The sequence below is a fragment of the Aquarana catesbeiana genome, linkage group LG02, assembly GCF_042186555.1.
Source record: "Aquarana catesbeiana isolate 2022-GZ linkage group LG02, ASM4218655v1, whole genome shotgun sequence".
In the NCBI taxonomy this organism is placed as follows: domain Eukaryota; kingdom Metazoa; phylum Chordata; class Amphibia; order Anura; family Ranidae; genus Aquarana; species Aquarana catesbeiana.
The window spans coordinates 168,588,535-168,609,833 of NC_133325.1; the positions used below are offsets into that span (position 1 = coordinate 168,588,535).

The 21,299-nt window shown below is 43.0% G+C and overlaps 1 protein-coding gene across 1 annotated transcript in view; it reads left to right on the top strand.

The window, feature by feature from the left end:
- DCTN2 (dynactin subunit 2) overlaps positions 1-21,299 on the top strand; it is a 64,442-nt gene that overhangs the window by 35,851 nt on the left and 7,292 nt on the right. The window contains exons 5-12 of the mRNA XM_073613785.1: positions 1,413-1,511; positions 1,683-1,843; positions 2,076-2,223; positions 12,317-12,382; positions 12,471-12,509; positions 12,679-12,756; positions 12,867-12,938; positions 16,324-16,426. Coding sequence (XP_073469886.1) covers positions 1,413-1,511; positions 1,683-1,843; positions 2,076-2,223; positions 12,317-12,382; positions 12,471-12,509; positions 12,679-12,756; positions 12,867-12,938; positions 16,324-16,426 — 766 coding nt within the window. The remainder of the gene's footprint in view (positions 1-1,412; positions 1,512-1,682; positions 1,844-2,075; positions 2,224-12,316; positions 12,383-12,470; positions 12,510-12,678; positions 12,757-12,866; positions 12,939-16,323; positions 16,427-21,299) is intronic.

Sequence of the window (21,299 nt, forward strand, 5' to 3'; positions counted from 1 at the left end):
AAAAACGGACACTATTAAAACCATCGTTACAGTGTAACTTATCGTGGTTGAAGAGTCAGAGAGTGGCTACTCTCTCGGAACTCTTCAACCACGATTAACAACACCCTGGATAAGTTACACTGTAACGATGGTTTTAATAGTGTCTGTTTTTGAATTTTTTAACTTTTCATGTATATATGTTAAATAAAACTGTGTATATTTTCTCCTTTTAAACTTTTTAGATTTGTGTAGTTCTTATAACCCCACATGGTACGTGCAAAGTCCCATCAAACTTTGTTTCCATTTCTGTAGATATCTTCTGGGATGGTATGTATCCATGTAGGGTTCAACCATCCCACATCTACCCCCCGTACTTTTTGACCTTGCAAATTAGAAAGTTCTCTAGAATGGTCTGTTGTATTGGCAGGTGAGCCATTAAGGCCTCCCCAACAGGTAACTGGCTCCTGTACTATCTTGCTACAAGTATCACCAGGTGCAGTTAGGACACATTTTGCATGCTATCAATTTGTTTCTTTGTTTATGACAAATAATACTGTTTAAACTGTATATTCTTTTTCAAAGTTTTTGAGAAGACTTTAGGGCTTACAGTTGTTTAAAAGGATGCACTTTAGCATGCTTTCTTGCCACAGATCCATTGACTTGCTTTACTTCTCTGTTGCCAGTTCTAGAAAACTAGAATCTGTACAAAAACCATCTAACATTACGTAGGTGTTGGGTGCTTTTGTTCAGATGTAGCGTAGACGGTGGATGCTTTTGTGGGGTTTTTGTAAATTTTTTTATTTTTTTTTTTGGTTGTAGTAACATTTGAAGTTCTGAATGACATGTTTTGTAGAGAAGACCACAGCACAGTATGCATCAAAATCAGATTGGTGGATTTTGATAACCATATTTATTGGTCTACGTTTTCTCCTTGGTTACCTAACCACCTGCTTTTTAATTAGAGTTCAGATATATTTGAAGGAACGTGTGCTTTTAAGCCTTCACAAAGTAGAAGTACATTGAGGGAATGTGCTAAAACTGGAGCAGACAGAATCTGTACATGACAGCCAGTCATCTTCTGTCTTTCATTTAGCTTAACTGAACCGTAGAAGCTTAATGGTTGCTATGCATAGCTGCTTCAGATTCTGTCTGCTCCAGTTATAATAAATTTCCCCCATTGTTGTGTTTTTTCCAGTTCTGTCAAGCTTTGATTTCTATGTCTTTCTGGTAGGGAGATTTCTCCTCACTTTGTGTGACAGCAGTCAACTGGACATGAAGTGATGTCAGATCTATCGAACAGGAATAGAGTAGTAATAAATATGTTGCTGAGGTCCTAGCCTATCTCAAAGGTATCAAATTTTGAGCTTGTTTTTTTTATCAGCATAAGAGTAGTGCGCTATTGTATGTGTATCTTATTTGTATTTCTTTTGCAGCTGGGGGAAGGAATTGGCGTCAAGGAGACACCACAACAAAAGTACCAGCGGCTGCTTCATGAAGTACAAGAGCTGACACAAGAAGTTGAAAAGATACAGGTGAATTTTTGACATTTAAGTCAATTTGTATAAGCAATTTTTCTGAAAGTGGTAAAGAACCACGTTTGTTGTACGATTTTTTTTTTTTAATGTAATGTAACTCTTTTTGAGTCCCTTTTTGTGTGAATGCTTTGTTATAATAAACTCATAATTCTCAATTTTTCTACATAGAGCACTGTTAAGGAATCGGCCACTGAAGAGAAGCTTACTCCAGTTGCATTAGCAAAGCAAGTGGCTACATTGAAGCAACAGTTAGTTTCCAACCACTTAGAGAAGTTGCTAGGTCCTGAGGCTGCCATCAATCTGACAGACCCTGATGGAGCTCTTGCAAAGTAAGTATTAAAATAATAAAGATAACCCTTGTGGAATAAGACCTGGGCAGTAACCCATTCCTCGTTCATAGGACTAAGTTTGTAAAAGGTGACATATGATTGGTCATTTAAATAACTCTGTATGTGTAATACATAAATGCTATAAGGATGTCATAATAGAATGTGTTTGATATTAGGCTGACATGGATCGGGAACGCATGGAATTAAGTCTTAAGTATCTGTTTCATTTTAGGCGGTTGCTAACTCAGTTGGATGCTGCTAAAACCAGGAAGAGTCCAGAAGGAAAAAGCCCGGCAAAGGGATTAGACAAAGATGGGGGTTTGGTCACCTATGAATTACATTGCCGTCCTGAACAAAACAAATTTTCCCAGGCTGCTAAGGTAATAGGTTGCACAAGTGTAATTAAATTATGACTTTTTTGTGTATAACAAAAATTAGTTAAGGATAGTAAACATTGGTGTTTTTTCCTAAGAATGTTTTGTAGTTATTTCAATACTAGCAAATGTATAGTTCTCATAACTCCTTCCTGTTTTGTAATGTAAATAAAGGTCCCCCAGCATCATATCCTTTGCTGGAACATATGTCCCCCCTTTCAAAGCAAGTAGCTGAAACTTTGTGTTGCTGCTGACTCTCTATCCCATCTGTCGCTGACAGGTCCGGTTTTCCCTGACAATCAGGAAGCAATCAGAGTTGTTCCTGATCATGTGACCACTGTATCAGCTACAACATAGTGATCACATGGAGGCTTCACTGATGAAAAAAAAGCCTTTAGTCTGCAGATAAACACTTATCAGCCAATATATGCCTTAAAAAAAAAAGAATTTGGGTATACAAATTGTCATAGTAGTATTCAACTTAACTGACGTATATGAACACTTAATTTGGCCTGGGTAACTAGACATCAGTGACTTGGAAGAGGACCTGTAACCGGCGCATTAAATCTATCTCTGAACATACATAACACGTAGGCAGATGTGAACCATAACATGAGCTATCGTGTTTTATTTTGTTTGGTAGGTTGTTGGCATCATCAGGTAGACATTGATATTCATGAGTTGGAATTTATTTTACTGACACATTTCACATGGTTTGCTCTGTTTTTTTTAAAAATGTTCCGCATCTGGCATTTGCTACAAGCGTCTAATAACTGTGTCATGTAGGTTGTCTGTAAGTGCATTTAGCACTCCTGTAGCAGACAGGATAGAAGAAATTACATTGGGGCTTTAAAGTTCAATTAACATAGATAGTTTTGAAGCAGTGCTTTCTCTAAGCGTCTTCCAGGACAGCCATGAGACCTAGGGCTCCTCCTGCCAGGACAGGAAACATGTTAACCCCCACCAGCTAAAAGGGCGGTCCTCCAGGTCCCATGTCAGTGTTAGTGTTTCCTCCGGATGGGGGGGTAACATGTTACCTGAAACTGGTTCCCCTAGGTTTCGTGAGCGTGGCTCCTGTGGCATTTTGGGGTGGTATTCCTACCTTCTTCTTAGGTCCCAGAGTGGCACGTCCACCAGGGGAATAGGCTTGTGGCTGCTGTCCCTGCTTCTCGGGGCATGAGGAATGCCAGCACCGCGGTGTACGTCGGAGCTCCAGTCCGCGAGCCGCATGGCGGCAGTTGGCTGTTCTCTTCCTGTTAAACAGCGTGGCTGGAGTGTGCAGGGGAAGAGAGGAGGCCGCGCCCATGAAGGGGCGGAACTTATGCAGTCCAAGCTACGGGCGCCGGAGACGTTAGTTCCTGTCTCTAAAACAGTGCGAACAGGGACGCTGGGAGGCTGGTGTTACGGGGGTGGGATGCACTCCTCTGCGACACTTGCACAGGCAGCGGAAGCAGGCCCTAACACCAGCACCTCACATGTAAGCCTGAAGTGTATTTTACTTACTTGCACATCCTATGAGTGTTCTCCCCCTTGTAACCAGTAGGGACCACATTTTTCTTTTCCTCCTGCACGGGGTGTTATGGAGTGTATGTGGCATAAAATTTATTGGGGTCATTGGTTCTCTTGCAGGCTAAGACTCAGGACAAGGCCCAAGCGCAGTCACCAAAAAGGAAATGTGCGGTTTGCAGAAGCAAATTGAGCTCCTCATGGATCAAAGCAGTTTACCGCTCCTGTATAGAAAGCCTAGTTAAGGATGACCCGGTAGTCTCCTGTCAGAAAATGCTGACTTCTGTTAGAGATGAGCTTACGTCTACGTTTAGCTCATTTAAAACTTTATTTGACAAGATTCACTCCCCTCAGAGGGTCCATCTTCAGTTAGGACTTCAGCCAGTCCTAGCGCTCCACAGCAGAGTGCGGAGAGTGAATACTCTGAGGCTGAAGCCGGATCTGCCCATTCTTCTCCGGAAAAATTGGGGTCAGATACAGGGCCCAGGGATAAAGAATCTGCAAGGGGCTCGAGGTATAAGTTATAATTGGAAGATGTAGATGACTTATTAAAGGCTACCTATACCACACTTGATATAAAAGCGAAGGTACAATTGTCTGTACATGACCTTATGGACAAAGGTTTGCATAAGAAAAAGGCTAGAGTTTTTCCTGTGCATAGTTCCCTTCTTGATACTATCAAGCTGGAGTGGAAAAATCCAGAGAGAAAACCTTTCTTTTCCAGTAACCTAAAAAGGTTTCCATTTGAAGAGGACACAGCGCAGCCATGGAACAAAAATCCTAATTTAGACGCACCGCTTTCAAAAGTTTAAAAAAACTCTGACCTAGTGTTGCATGATATGGGCACGCTTAGGGATCCCGATGGATAAAAGAGGAGATAGCCTTCTTCACAGAGCCTGGGATTCAGCCATTGGGAATCTTTTAAACCAGCTCTGGCCTCCACTTGTGTAGCCAGAAATTTAGAAGTATGGTTGGCGCTGGAACACACGGGCGATAGAAAAAAGGCCTTTCTAGAGAATAAGAAAAAGCTGACAGCCGGAAAAAATTTTTCATGGCCAAAGTAGGCAGCAAGGTCCTAGAGAAAGGGACAATAGTCCCAAAAAACATTGGATGGGGCACAAGGGCAGGGGTAGAGGGGGTGTCTTGTTTAATTCTCAACAACCCGCCAAGCGACAGTGACTCGTGTCTCCCAGTGGGAGGAAGATTGAAGGCTTTTCTCCAACAGTGGGCAGCAGTCACCTCAAGTCCATTCATCCTGGACCTAGTGACCAATGTGTACAGGCTGGAATTTTCTTGCCAGCCACCAGAGCGATTATTGGTCACCTTCCCTCACCAAGAACGGGTAAAAGTGAGGGCCCTGGGTCTCCAAATTGAAGACTTGTTAATTCAAAAGGTCCTGATCCCAGTTCCCCGGTCGGATCAGGGCAAGGGATTTTATACCCATATATTTGTCATCAGAAAGCAGGAAAATATCGGCTTATCCTGAACCTCCGGTCTCTAAACCGTTAGATCAGGTACAAGCACTTTCTTATGGAGTCGGTGTTCTCAATCAAAAACCTGCTTTACCCAAACTGCTGCATGGCCACTTTGGATTTGAGGGATGCCTATCTGCACATCCCTATTCATCCAGCCTTTCAAAGATTCTTGAGACTAGCGGTCAAGATCGGAGCAGAGATTCAGCACTTTCAATTTCAAACCCTCCCCTTCGGTCTGTCCTCAGCCCCACGCATTTCTACAAAGGTGTTGGGGGAGGCGCTGGCTCCGCTAAGGTTAAAGGCAATAACTGTTATCCCTTACCTGGATGACCCCCTAGTGGTGGCGGAGTCATACCAAAAGTTATTAGCTGATCTCCAGACTGTACAGGACTTCCTTCAATCTCTAGGCTGGTTAATAAATAAAGCAAAGTCTTCCTTAATTCCGGCCCAGAAAGTGACATATCTGGGGTACGAATTTTGCTCAGTAGAACAAAAAGTTTTTCTCCCGCAGGAGAAGGTCTCAAGAATGAACCTCAGGCCTGGGTTTACCGTCTGCTGGAGAAAAAGATGATACCAAGCTGTCCACCCTGGCTCTTTTGTTTGACACTGTGGCACAACTCTACGATGATCCTCAGCGATCTGCATCAGCAGAGGCAGTCCTTCACTCGCTTCAGCAAGGTCGCAGGGCAGTGGAAGATTATGTGACAGAGTTCAGGTGCTGGAGTGCTGACACCTGCTGGAATGATGCCGCTTTGCATTACCGGTTTCGCCTGGGTCTGGCTGAACCCTCAAAAGACGAACTGGCTCCTGTAGGGGTACCCAGATAACTTGAATAGACTTATTAATCTTTCTATCCAGATTGATTGCCACCTCAGGGAACGAAGGTGGGAAAGGTCCTCTGGTCAAGCCCATCCCGTATGGATGCTGCCTAAAGCTCCGCCACCAGCAAACCAGGCTTCAGCCATACCTGCCTCATCCACAGCTGAGGAACCTGAGCCAGTGCAGTTAGGGCTGCTACGCACTAATCCAGCACCTGAAGAGTGTCAACGCCGTCAGCAGAACAACCTGTGCCTCTACTGCGGAGAATCGGGGCACTATGTGCGGAACTGTCCAGCAAAGCACCGTAAGTGTCTGACCATCTTACCTGTTAATCTGCCACCAGTGTCTTCTAGTTCCACTCATGTTGCTCTCCCCATCTCGTTCCAGCTTCCAGGAAGAACAATTCCAGTCTCCGCTATAATTGATTCTGGAGCCTGCAGCTGCTTTGTTGATCTGACTTTCGCCACCCAGCATCAGATACCTTTGCAGGCCAAGGCCCAGGGACGTTCAGTGTATCTGGCCGACCAGTATGGTTTCAGCATAAGATCTGAAACAGTGACTCAAGAGACTATTCCTTTGCCAGTCTTGACCTCACCATCGGGTCACAAGGAACTGTTATGTCTGGATGCCATTTCATTCCCTCTATTTCCAGTCATTTTGGGTATACCCTGGCTACAGGCAAGAATCGACTGGGTGACTGACAAAGTGGACTTTCAACCATGTTGACATGAACACTGCCTACCAGGACCTCCAGCCCTGCCTTTGGCTTCACTATGCATGGACTCTGATGTTGAATTACACGAACAATGTCAGCCTTACAGACCAATCAGTCGGTCTCGCTGAGAGAGGTTTCAAGAGCAAGTGAGTCTGATGACCTCTTGCTTTCCCGCAGTGCCATGGGCAAGATTTCATCAACGCCCATTACAGCTGTTTCTACTAAGGAACTGGGATGGAGACGCAAGTTCCCTGGAATCAAGGGTCTTGTTACCCTCCAGGGTAAAAAGAAGGTGCAGGTGCGTCCACCACCACAAGATAACAAGAGGTCTACCATGGTCCATTCCTATATCCCGGAGGATCACAACGGATGCGAGTTCCTGGGGATGGGGAGCCCACCTCAGCAACACAATGGCACAGGGAGAATGGTCCTCAAGGGAAGCAAGAGCTTAATCAAATCAGAGAGAGCTAGCGGTTCAGAGAGCCTTGCAGGCATTTCAGACGGAAATCGGGGGTCACAATCTCCAAATTCTATCCAACAATATTGCTACGCTTGCGTACCTCAACAAACAGGGAGGTACGAGGAGTCGGATACTTCAGTCTATCGCCCAGGAGATTTTATCATGGGCAGAAGTGAATCTAGCCTCAATTGCAGCAGTGCACCCGAAGGGGACAGACACAAAACTGTCTGGCAGATTATCTCAGCCGATACCGGGTGTCACAGACCTAGCCAGAACAGAGGCTGTTGGAGAGGACTGTATGCAAGCCTGTTGCCTTTTGATTATGGGCCCTGGATTTTCAATGGATTCATTCTGTTGGGACACATCCTGTGAGGAGATGCTGGTGTCATCAACCTGTGTTTATGTTAATTGAATGAGCTAATGACATTGTCCACTATACAATGTAGGAGACGGGACGACTGCTATTGTGTTGATATAACTGTGTGAAGCTCGGTGACCACAAGTCTGGGCGAAAGGTCATGTCTCAGTCACCTAGGCTGTATAAAGGATTAGATAATTAGCTCATGTTAATTAGGTTACGTTTGTATTGTTAGAGTAATCTTCTCCTGTGTATATAAGACTGTATTCTGGTTCTGAATAAAGTGAGTTCTTGGTAGCAGCAAGCAAGTGTCGCCTTGTGTTGTGCTCAGAGAGGTTGGGATATCTGTATACAGACTGGGAGGAAGTGGTATATGACGGAAGCACTCAAGCGGAGTGTGGGACGTTTCGTGACATTGGTGGCAAGCAATGGGAAAGCTTCCTGAAGTCTGGGACATCCAAACCTCCAACTGGATCCAAGATCAGCATAGCAGACTTCAGTCACCCCAGCGGAGATATGGACCTGGCATCAGAATTCCCGGGGCTGCTGCGGATCATCCTTTCAACATACACCAGGACTGTGTCTGAGGATGAATACCTGGAGCTTAGGCAGCAAATTCGGGTGGAGCTCTGGATTGCAGCCCTCCGTCTCGCTGGTATAAAACAGGGCAAGTGCTTTCCAACCCAAGAGCAATGGGCCAGTGACCAACGGGCATTGCGGATGGCATTCCTGGGAGAGCAGCCCCAGGAGCAATGGGTGACTGAGTTGGACAGGTTGGTCCAGCAGGAGATAGAGCTGGACAGTCGTTATCGGGCTCTGCAATGGCACGCAGAGGAGGGATATTTAGGGGAGACAACAGAATGCTCTCCGGAGGGATATGACTTTGGCGGCCCTGGATTGCTGTGGGAGAGCCTTACAGATCTTTTTATGTTTGGCGATGAAGGGGAACCTGACCTTGAGGACCTGAGAGACTATAGAGAGTCTATGCTCGGTCTTGCAGGGGTCTCAGAGCTCAAACCTGATCTGGACCATTTGCTAAGGAAGGAACAGCATCTGGAAAGGGCATACAGGAAACTGCTAGAACAAGTTCAGCAGCATGCCAGAGAATCGGCAGTGGAAAATCCGGAGATTGCCGTCCCCAAACCTGAAGTGCTGACAACAGGGCAGAGCTCTGCTAACCTCTGCCCAGAAATGATAGCATCTTCTGGGTTCCATGGACAGGAGATGGTGAACCTCTATCCCCAGACATCAGTTGCAGAGACATGGGATTTGATAGACTTTTCTGCTGAGGAAGAACAACCTGATGAGCCTCCAGCAGAAGAGCTGCTATCAGGGCCAAAGTTCACTGTGTTCTGCCCAGCACCAACAGTGGCTTCAGCCTTCCTGAGAGAAGAGGTAGTCGGCCTTTCTCCCACAACACTGACAGGGACATGTGATTTTCTGCCAGCAGCATCTATGGAGTTAAAACAAACTTCTCCAGCTGAAGATCTGGTAACTGAACAGAGGGTCCAAGACCTCTGTCCCACACTTTTACCAATTCCAGAGACTGGGGATTTAATAGATGTTTCTGTAGAGGAGGAACCACCTGGCAAACCCCCAGCAGAAGTGCTGGCAACCGGACAGAGGGTCCAAGACCTCTGCCCCACACCTGCAGCAATTGTGGAGGCTCAGGCTGAGAAGATGGCAATCACTTCCCAGCAGCAGATACAGGGGGAGAAGGGAGAGGAGGTGTGTGTTGTCCCTCCCCAACAGTTGGCCAGGGTGGAGGAAGTGGGCTTTCCTCCCCAGCAAAGATCCGTGTACCTGGGAGACAGTACCATCGACATGTCGTCCCAGCAGCCAGATGAGGGAATGGAAAAGGAAGCAGCCGGCTCACCTCCCCAATGGCAGCTACACAGTTTGGGAGTGGAGGAAGCCAGCCTCCTGCCCCAACAGTTAGCCGGAGCAGAGGATGCGGAGTCCCCAGCAGAAGTGCTGGCAACAGGGCAGAGTGCTACCAACCTCTGCCCAGCACCGGCAACAACTACAGACTTCCAGGGAGGCGGGGCAGTCGGCCTCCCTCTCCAACAGTTAGCCGGAACAGATGGTGTGGGGTTTCCAGCAGAAGGGCTGGCAGCAGGGCTGAGGACTGCTGGACTCTGCCCTCAACTAACAGAGGATGGATTTCCTGTGAAGGTGGATGGGACTTCAGTCTCCACCTGTATACCCCAGGGATGCTGGGCAGTGGGCCCCGATCCCCAACAGCATGACAGAGTGAGCCCAGACACCCTGTCTTCTCTCCAGCGGCAGAAAAGATTCCAGGGAGAAGAGCCAGTCCAGGCCTCTCCCCAGCGGCAGATATGTTCTCTGAGAGAGGCAGAGGTTGGCTGGGTGAGTAATACTCTGTTTGGAATAATTTGTTTGGGATACTGTGTGGGTACAGGCAGTAGAGGACTGGAACTATGGACTAACTTCGGAGTCAACCCGTCTGGGGTCTCCTCCTGTGTTAGTCTCCTGCCGAAAGGGGAGAAATGTCACAGACCTAGCCAGAACAGAGGCTGTTGGAGAGGACTGTATGCAAGCCTGTTGCCTTTTGATTATGGGCCCTGGATTTTCAATGGATTCATTCTGTTGGGACACATCCTGTGAGGAGATGCTGGTGTCATCAACCTGTGTTTATGTTAATTGAATGAGCTAATGACATTGTCCTCTATACAATGTAGGAGACGGGACGACTGCTATTGTGTTGATATAACTGTGTGAAGCTCGGTGACCACAAGTCTGGGCGAAAGGTCATGTCTCAGTCACCTAGGCTGTATAAAGGATTAGATAATTAGCTCATGTTAATTAGGTTACGTTTGTATTGTTAGAGTAATCTTCTCCTGTGTATATAAGACTGTATTCTGGTTCTGAATAAAGTGAGTTCTTGGTAGCAGCAAGCAAGTGTCGCCTTGGTTGTGCTCAGAGAGGTTGGGATATCTGTATACAGACTGGGAGGAAGTGGTATATGACGGAAGCACTCAAGCGGAGTGTGGGACGTTCCGTGACACCGGGTATGTCGAGACAATTGGTCCCTTCATCCCGAAATCTTTGCGAGTCTCACGACAGCTGGGGATGTCCCGAAGCGGACCTGTTCACAGATCAGAACCATCGCAAGACAGAGAAGTTCTTTTCTCTGAACCCAGCGGATCGATCATTGGGGATCGATGCTCTGGCGAATCTGTGGCCATCCGGCCTCTGTTACGCCTTCCCGCCAGTCTGGCTAATTCCAGAGTATTACAAAGAGAGAAGACTTATTATCGCAGGGTCCAGTGTCGCACCCACAGGTGGTTTCCTTAAAAGATACTAAGCGCCCAGGGATTCTCTGACAAAGTAGTCAAGACCCTGTTAAATTGCAGAAAAGCAGTCACTAGAGCCATATATTCCAAGGTTTGGAAGAAATTTAACTCGTGGTTATCTGAAAACCAAAGATTAACTCATGATTTTCCTTCCTTTTTTGGAATTTTTTCAAGAGGGTGTCGACAAAGGTCTGTTAGTTTGTACAAGGTACAGGCGGCAGCTATCAGTGTTTTTCGCCAATTTTCTCTCTGGGAAAATCCCACTATAACTAGATTCTTCAAATCAATTTCTAGGTCCAAGCCAGTAGTGGTTAGAAGTTATCCAACCTGGGACCTGTCCCTGGTGCTTCAAACTGGTAGAATTTTTCCTTTTGAGCCCCTAGAGGATATTTCAGTTAAGTTACTTATCTTTTAAAAACAATTTTCCTTGTGGCAATTGCCTCAGCTTGTAGGGTAAGTGAGTTACATGCCCTATCAGTGAGGGAGCCTTTCCTCACAATTTTTGAGGATTGGGTTGTTTTGAAAACTGATCCAGGATTTCTGCTTAAAGTGGCCAGTACATTCCACAGATCCCAGGACATTGTACTGCCAACCTTTTGTAGTTCGCCAAAGGGCAACCACAAAATAATTTTTTTTTTTTTTTTTTTTTTTTTTTTTTTTTAGTTAGTCGTGAGAATAATTATTTTCGTCTACCTTGAGGTCACCAAGAACTTTAGAAAACCAGATGCCTTGTTTGTCTTTTCAGGAGCACACAAGGGAAAGAGTGCATCTAAGGCCACCTTGGCTAGATGGCTAAAGCAAGCTATTTCTGAAACTTACAAAATTAGGGAAGTTCCTCCACCTTTTGTCACTGCGCACTCAATGAGAGCCTTGTCTGCGTCTTGGGCTGAGAGGGCTGGAGCCTCACCGGAACAAATTTGCAAGGCTGCCACATGGTCCAGTTTTTCGTCCTTCATTAAACATTATCGCTTGGATCTCCTATCTGCTCAGGATCAGGCGTTTGGAGCAGGCGTTTGGTCGTAAGGTCCTTCAGGCAGTTGTCCCTCCCTAGACTGGTAAGTTCTGGCTCATTGTCTCATATCTGTCCTGGAAGACGTTTAGAGAAAAGCTGAGTTAGACTTACCGGTAACTCCTTTTCTGAGAGTCTTCCAGGACAGCTGGATTCCCATCCGGTTTTGTCTTGAAGTTATGTGTATTATGCATATGTTTTACAAGGATGTCCTACGGTTCTCGAGAATACAGACATGGAGCCTGGAGGACCGCCCTTTTATCTGGTTGGGGTTAACGTGTTTCCTGTCCTGGTAGGAGGAGGTCTAGGTCTCATGGCTGTCCTGGAAGACTTTTAGAAAAGGAGTTACTGGTAAGTCTAACTCCGCTGTCTGTCACGTTGAAATTCATTTTATGACATATCACAGTGATGTTTTTTTTTTACTTGTTATTGTGTTACAGTTGGCAGAGCTTGAGAAAAGACTGGGTGAGCTAGAATCCGCTGTGCAGTGTGACCAGGACCCACAGGCAAGTTTTTTGGCGCATAATATAGTAGGTGAATTCTTATCTCTGAGTTCTTTTAGAGGTGATAGACATTACTTTTTTGCTGTTGCAGAATCCCCTCACTGTTGGATTGCAAGGATCAAATCTCATGGTATGTAGTTTGTCTCTTATAAGTGTGAAACAACTGTAAAAAGCACCCTTGTACTTAAAACTATGCTATGAAACATTTACCTGAAAAGTAGAATACTAGCTAACGTGAAAGTAGGTTATAAACACAAATGAAACACAAATGAATGCCTTGGATTTTTTTGTCTGCCCAGGATAGTGTGGAAATACTACAAGCTAAAGTGAACATGTTAGATGTTGCATCGTTGGATCAGGTGGAAGCCAGGCTACAGGTAAGCAATGTTACCTCTTTGATTTGTAGATCAAGGAACTAGTGTCCAGAAGTAGAATCTTTTTTGTTCATACATGTGTGTCAAGTAGCTGTGTATGTTTTATTCCATAGAGTGTTTTGGGGAAGATGAACGAAATTGCAAAGCACAAAGCAGCAGTTGAGGATGCAGACACAGAAAGCAAGGTATACATTTGAAATATAAATCCAAATCACTATGCAGCTCTTTGTGAACATTGGCCCTCCTTTTTAGCATAAACCACACAACCCTAGCCACAGCTTTGGTCATGTGTCCAAGCACCAAAGGGGTGGCATATTGTCTTTTTAGTAAGAGAGGAGTACTCTGCTCTGAACATCTTAATACATTGTGGAGTGGAAATATTTAAATGCATTATATTAGATTTACGTGTGCTTTAAAGAAGACCTGTGCGTTGAAAGCTGTGCCCATAAAAGCCAATCAAAACAAAGCCTGTAAACTCCCTGCAGCTAATCTTTTCCACTGTCTTACTGTTTGTTTCATACGCTTTGTGGAAGTAGCCATCTTGGTAGAGAATAAGGCTTTGCTTTCCTATGGCATAGCTGCCATCTGATGACTGGTGGGGTGATGTTCAAGAAACAGCAGGAAAAGTGGAAAAGCCATAGACTCACAGAATATAGCAGAGAACCTGTAGTCGATCCTCGGTGCACAGCTGGTTGCAAAGGGCATAGTTGAAGAGGAACTACAGTCTGCTCACATAATTTGTACTAAAAACATCTTTACCATTCTGAAACTTCGCTCCAACTACTTTGCATATTATTTTATATATACTGTGATTCTGTACTTGCTAAATATGCTGCAGAAATCTCCCTCCACTAAGTCTGCTGCCTAATCACTTCCTGGATTTATACAGACACACAGAAGCACACCTCCAGCTCTGCAGCTCTCATTTGAAAAAAGGAGGGGGAGAGCAGCAATTTAAACAAATAAATACCAAGAATGTAATTGTCGACAATGATGTCACAATAAAAGACGTGAAATAATATGTGAACAGTGACATAAATATACAGTAAATAAAGAGACATATGACCAGTATAAAGATCAATAAAAATAAATGTCCATATGTGATGAAAAGGGACCACATATAATGGTGAATCCCTGTGGTGAGTGATCCAAAACAAGCATGTGATGATCATTAAAATCTTAAGCAGACATCAAAGTGAATAGTGAATAACCATGAAAAGACCACCACCGAAAGTACTAGCCTCTTACCAGAAAGATTGGACATGTACAGGTGTACACCTGACAAGCCAATAAAGCTTGGAAGGTAACCAATGAGGCACCTATTCAATGTATGGAATACAGTGTCTGGATGGACGTTCCGTTGATTTCAGCAGAGTAGACACAGCTTACATGCAGATGCAAATCAGCCAAACCATAGATAAAGGAAAGAGATAGGGCACATAGCGTAATACTGTATAGGATATTTATTCCAGATAAAATCATAGGTATTACACTTACCAATAGGAATACAAGCGCTTGAAAAAGAGACAATAGCTGTGGACCAGCAAGAAATCCAAATTGGGATTTGGGAAATTGGTATTTCTTGCTGGTCCACAGTTATTGTCTCTTTTTCAAGCGCTTGTATTCCTATTGGCAAATGTAAGTGTAATACCTATGGGTTTTATCTGGAATAAATATCCTATACAGTATTACGCTATGTGCCCTATCTCTTTCCTTTATCTATGGTTTGGCTGATTTGCATCTGCATGTAAGCTGTGTCTACTCTGCTGAATTCAATGGAACGTTCATCTAGACGCTGTATTCCATACATTGAATTGGTGCCTCATTGGTTACCTTCCAAGCTTTATTGGCTTGTCAGGTGTACACCTGTACAAGACCAATCTTTCTGGTAAGAGGCTAGTACTTTCGGTGGTGGTCTTTTCATGGGTATTCACCATTCACTTTGATGTCTGCTCAAGATTTTAATGATCGTCACATGCTTGTTTTTGATCACTCACCACAGGGATTCACCATTATATGTGATCCCTTTTCATTACATATGGACATTTATTTTTATTGATCTTTATACTGGTCATATGTCTCTTTATTTGCTGTATATGTCACTGTTCACATATTATTTCACTTCTTTTATTGTGACATCATTGTCGACAATTACATTCTTGGTATTTATTTGTTTATAGCGCTGCACTCCCCTCCTTTTTTTGACCATTTTATTTACATTGTAGTGTTGGCAGCTTTTTCACGTTTTTTTTTTACAGCGCGGTACTCTTTGTGATTTTTTTGGCTTTTATTATTTCGCCTGCAGCTCTCATTGTCCCTCTTATGAATCATCCCCCCCCCTCCCTTCCTGGCAAACTCTCACAAGAGTGAAAGAGAGAGTTGTGCATGATGTCATAAGCCTAGGCTTTTTACCAGACAAGTAACATGAATAGTGGGCTGTATAAGGTATTTACTGGCAGAAAAAAAAGTTTTACTATCCAAAGTTAAAACAAGGGCAGAAGATTTTATAGATGGAAAGTTGAAAAAATGACTGAAGTTCCGCTTTAAGCATTATTTAGTGCCCGCAATAGCTCCTCAGTTCTATCTACCCTTGCGCAGCGGAAGATTATGGCCAGTGGGGTGCATAGATGGAGGAGGATTTCGCCTAACAGAACAGGCATCAGCACAAGGGACACATCCTACTGACTGTAAGTTATGTCCCTTGTGCTGATTTTTCAAAAATAATTTTTCAAAAATAATCCTTGCAGTTGGTCTCCTTCATCACATTTTGCCTAGGATATGATGAAAATGGGGTTGTACTTGTGTTATTCCTCACTCCCACATGATTCCTTCTCTTGCTATTTATGTTCACCCATGTAAAAACTCTTTTAGCTGATGCAGCCAATGCAGAGATGTTTGCACACGCTCCAAGGTATTTCATACAGTCAAAACCTCAATAGTACCGTCATCTTGTGTATGTGAGCTGCACTGTGTACACCGCTCAGCTGTGTACATATTTATATACACTACAGGATTTACACAATTTACAGGCTGGGCTCCTTTATAAAATGTGATAAAAGATATGTTTTAATGTTACATAGCTGCTAAAGAATACCCAAAAGTGGTAAAAAGGAATTTTTTTTATTTTCCCATGCAATGGGGCTGTGCCCACACTGCATGGGTTAACTGCACGTTTTCATTTTACGGTATTACGGAGGGGAGATATACTTACCTAATCCGCTGACCGGAAGACCAGTCCCCACCGCTCCTGCCCCCGCAAGCTTAGCAGTCTTGTGAATGGACTGTTCCTGATGTCATCATGCCCACAGACCGGCTTTGAATGTGAGGACGGCAAAAACAGGCCACCGCTGGATGTGGAGGAGTGAGTTTTTCCAGGGGGGTCCCGGGTAATTACAGCTTTCCCTTGCGCCTGTATACAAAACAAGCAGTTAACCCATGCAGCGCCCCACTGCATGGGAGAATATCATTTTTTCATGGCGTTCTTCTTTAAAACAAATTATTTTAATAGAGATGTTGAGAGTCACATTTTGAGTATTTTATGTCTGTACACTGCCTTGTCTGTTTCCTCAGGTGCACCAGCTATTTGACATTGTTCAAAAATGGGATTCCATGTCTGGCACATTGCCCCAGGTGGTGCAAAGGCTGGTGGCGTTAAAGCAGCTTCATGAACAAGGTAAAAATCAGACTGTCCTGAGAGGTATTGGTTCAAACAAACTGTTTTGCTGTTGGTAAGTTAGCAGTGCTCATGCTCCATGCTGATTGGGGAGCTTTTAGTTCTGATTTAGCAGGGGGTGTCTCAGACGTCTGCTTCCACGCAGAAAGCAATGGTCCTGCTTTCTAAAGAAATGAACTGCAATACTTTGCACACCTTTTGCTTTGGTGCAGCGGGAATATAATTTGTTATATTATTATTATATTTAAAGCTAAACCCCCTCTTTGCACAGCATAAGTTAAATGCTCCTTCATTTGAGTAAAAAAGAATAAACAGCAATACTTAACCCTCATACCTCTGGCATGCCAGTACCCTTCTCTGCTGCCTGGTATGTGGGCTAGCCTGGGATTGCTAGGTTTGCATTGTGCGTGATGATGCTGGAGAGGCTTCTTGGGACTTGTCGTACAGCAGGAAGAAAGCCTGCAGAAGCGAAGAGTAAGGTAAATATTGTTGCTTATTCCTTTCCGCTGAGACACAATGAGCACTTAACCCTTGCAGTGCTGGGAGCACTAAAGTTTTTTTTTTTTAATGCTGACAGTATTTTTTTAACTTTAAAGTAAACTGTTAGTTCATTACAACACTTGATCCCATTAAAATCTGTCCATCAGTTGCTAAGCAGTTTGGTTGGACTGTTGACGTTTGTGACCTTTAACCACTTGCTGCTTCTGTGTTTCTGCTTAGCAGAAAGACAGGATCTGTGCCTTCCATTCTGACAGAACGACAATCTGCCTTGTTTACGTAGGCAGATTGCAGTTTTGCCTGTGCCCTGTGTAATCAGCAGGTGCCGGCGCACATAGAGTCCACGGAACCCGCTGCTGAGCTCCCACTGTGTAGAATCACAGTGGGAGCGGGTCGCAGGCACCCCAGACGTGTTGGTTTATGTACTTGGTCTGGCGCAGAGCTGCCGCTCTGCCACAGTAAATGTACGGCAGGCAGTCCGCAAGTGGTTAAAGCTGCCAAATATCCTGTTTGAGCTTTAGTACTTATAACAGATGCAATTGTAATATAAGGGGGCTGCCATGATTACATTCAGGAAAACTAAAGTCAGTTTTGCCATTCTCCAGCAGTCCAGGATGGATGTGTTGGCCAGACCTAATGGAACCCCATCCTCATTCCCCATATTGTGGAGGATAGTCAACATATCATGTAAACCTCAACACCCTAGTAGTGCTCTTTCCCTAAACTTGTACTATAAGTTGAATGTTGCCTAACCGTGTATATGGTGACTGTGCAAAAGTGTAGGGTATGATAACTTTGACTGTACTGGAATACATACTAACATGTAGAGAAATTTTGTGTGTGTGTCTGTCATCTTCCATTGTAAGCATTGTCTGATCCAATTTTCTATCAAAACCCAGCATCTGAGTTTCAGGTTTATTATTGACTCGGTTGAATTGATGATAGGCAACTCCTATCCTCATATTGATTAGTGGTTCCAAATTAATAATAACTACTGCAGTAGGGAACAGACACAAAAGATACGCTCAGCATCTTTCCAAATTACTGTTCTGCTTTATTATGACGCAATTGAAGGTTTTTATGCACATGATTACGTAGGTATCACATTAATATTACAATTGTAGGTTTATCGTAACAAGGGGCGTTACATAGGCAGGCTTATTCTAATCAGGACTCAAAAGAATGTAAACATTTACTGAAAACATTATTAGTGCCGTGTGCAATACATACAAAATACAATACAATTATATACAGAACTTACAAATTTCCATTACAGTCTCCCCTCTTTTGATCAATATTTTGATCACTAACCATACCTGCTATCATCTTTAACCTGGAACCTCCACACGCTTAGGTGGAGGTAGTCCTGGCCAAAGAGGCAAAAAAACTCCATTGTGGAGAAAATAATAGCTGAGCAACTTTTTCATTACCAAATGACTTTTCATTGTGAAAAACAAATGATTGATAAGACATATTTACAGATTACTGGCTGTACACTCCTGTGGCCAGAATGGCCTTCTAGCTTAATTGTTGGCATGCTGACTTATCAGCATATGTAAACACAGACAATTCTACATAAAATGGAAAACATACAAAAGACAAGATATGACTTCAACATGGCTAAACTACTTTTCAAATATATATATATCCCTTACAATTAAAGTAATTTAATCAAAAAGTACCCTAGACTGTGATCACAAGAGGGAAACAAATCAAACTCAGAGATTTCTTTAATTTAGTCATTTTTGCAGTGTCTGGTGTGGATCCAGGTGACTTTTCCTTCAAGTTTTGCAAAAACTGTACATGAAATAGATGCTGTATTGAGTCTCCAAACATTTCCTTATATATAAATGTCTCTTAACAATCCAAAAGTCACCTGGCTTTAGTTTTAGATCCTTCCAAACTTTTAGGATCTGGAATTGGGGAGAAAACACATAAATGAGTTTGTCAAAAAACCTTAAAAGATCAGCAACATTCTCCGTGAGATCCGAATGGAGGACTTCAGCTGCTGAGACAAAATATAAGCAAGTGAGTAACACACTCCCAAACAAAATCCTATAGGGAGAGAGTCCAACATCCCCCTTAGGGGCTTCATAAAATATAAGAAAACATTCAGGCAAAAGTTTTCTAGTTTCTTATTCTACTTTGTCCGCTACATTGTAGACAGTAAGGGGTGTAAAAATAAAACCTCAAAACTTCTATTAAGGACTCTCCTATAAAAAATGATTTCCTCTGTTACTCTCTGTACTTTCTGCACTCTGTACTTACAAACTACTTCTGATAACGCTTTTTACTGTGGCCTTTGCAGTAGCATTTGCCACTGGACATCCATACAGACAAAATGCATACTCGTAAGATCCTAACTTGGGCATCTGGATATATCTTTTATGTAATCTCTGGGAGGGATGTTCAGCTTTTGGTAACATCTTTGGTAACAGGTAAAACAAGAAGTGGTGTGTTATAAAAACAACTGTGGTGAACCCTGGCTCTATCCCACGCTCATTTACTAAGGCAGCCATAACTGCTTGTGACTCATGACACGGTCCATGTGTCAAGCTGAAGGGAAAAGAATGGCTGGCAGACATAAATGATCACCTTTTCCAAAGTCCTGTTTCATAAGAAGTTGCCCCCTGTGGACCACTTGTTCTTCTCGTTCTGGGGTCCTTAAAGTTGAATTATTAATCCCAGCTATACTGGGCCAGAACTAGGGTGGAATCTGTGAGTTGCACAGACCCATCAAGTGTCCGGGGCTGTAAATGCAGCATCCTTAGTCACCTGGTCTGCTTCCATGTGTGAAAGTTAATATGGCTACCTCAGCAAGAACCTGGAAGGCTGAAAACAGCCGATCAAATTAACTTGGCATGCTTGGTTGGTTTACCTGCCGAAGTAAAAACAAACTTCTGGCCCTTTAAATGGAACCAAAAGCTCTCTATATCTCGACTATCTATATAAATATACACTCTTTTTATAGCTCACAGGCTTTGCTAAAACATGGAGCTCTGCTTCTTGAGCTGGGGAAAAAGGATCCAATGACTTTGAATACAGGGTATCCTTCTGGGTGATAAACTGCATACTCAAATCTACAAAAAATGTAATATCTGGGTCTTCAGGGAGTGTGTCCTGCACTGGGCTCACAGCAGCTGATTCCCACATCAATTTAACACACGTGTCTTCCTTTCTCTTGAATAAATGTACGCATTTTTCATTGTTAGATTTGTACATAAACAAACTCATATTTTAAACCTTTCATTAGACAAACATTTAGTTATCTGTATATTTGCTGCACAGAATGTCGGACCATTAAAAATTAAATGTTTGACCAAAACAATATCTAACTTTGTCTAATAGCACCTTTGCATAAAAACTGCAGCTCTGATATATCGGGGTGAACCCTTCATTACTGGGTCCAGCTTGCATAAATATATTACAATGGCTTGTGTTCTATCACACTGTTTGTGTAAGAACTCCAGTTTCATGTTTCAAAAGACAACTTCTTCCTGGCAATATTATAATAAATGATAACAATACCCTGCGGTCATGGAGAGATGCCCATAAATCCAAACTATTCTTCTGCTTATACCACTGCACTTACAAGAAAAATTGGCACATCATTTCACAATCCACACATTCTGCTTTGGATTTCAAAAATAAAAATAAATAAAAACAAAAGGACCAAGAATCTGTATGATGGACCAGAAAGCATCAAAAACTATAAAACAACTGGCTGCAGGCGGCATCTATCCTAACAGGGTGTGTGGACTTGATGTGATGGGTCTGTTATATTTAAATTTTATTTAATATTACTCTTACATCATGGACCGCACATCAAGTTATTATCAAAAACCTTAAAATTCCATTTTTATAGAAGAACTTCTTATGTATTCCATCCATCTTGGCTTTGTTAAATATTATGGCAGCTTTATTCAAAATAACAACCTCATCTTAATCTTTTTTTTCTCTCAATAAGGGCTTATTGTATAAATGTAAAATTACAAAATTGTTATCTTAATCTAAACTAATCTCATTCATTACAAATTTCCCCATTAACCTGGACTTCATTTCCAACCAAAGGTTGTCTAAACCAGTTTCAATATATCTATATTATTAATAAAATTGTTAGACTCATATTAGAAATGAATACTCATTACTACTTAATTTTACTTAATTTCCCTTTTTTTAAATGCACTGTTTCCACTATCAAAGGATATTCAATTTGTGTAATACACGGTTAAATGTAACCTTCATTTTACCATGTCTGGAAAACAGATTCAAAATAATTGTGATCACATTGTTTACCATTAGATTCGTTAACCCGGCACATTTTGTTATAAATGTTTTGTCTAAAAAACTGGAATTGGCATGATGTCCTTCCAGC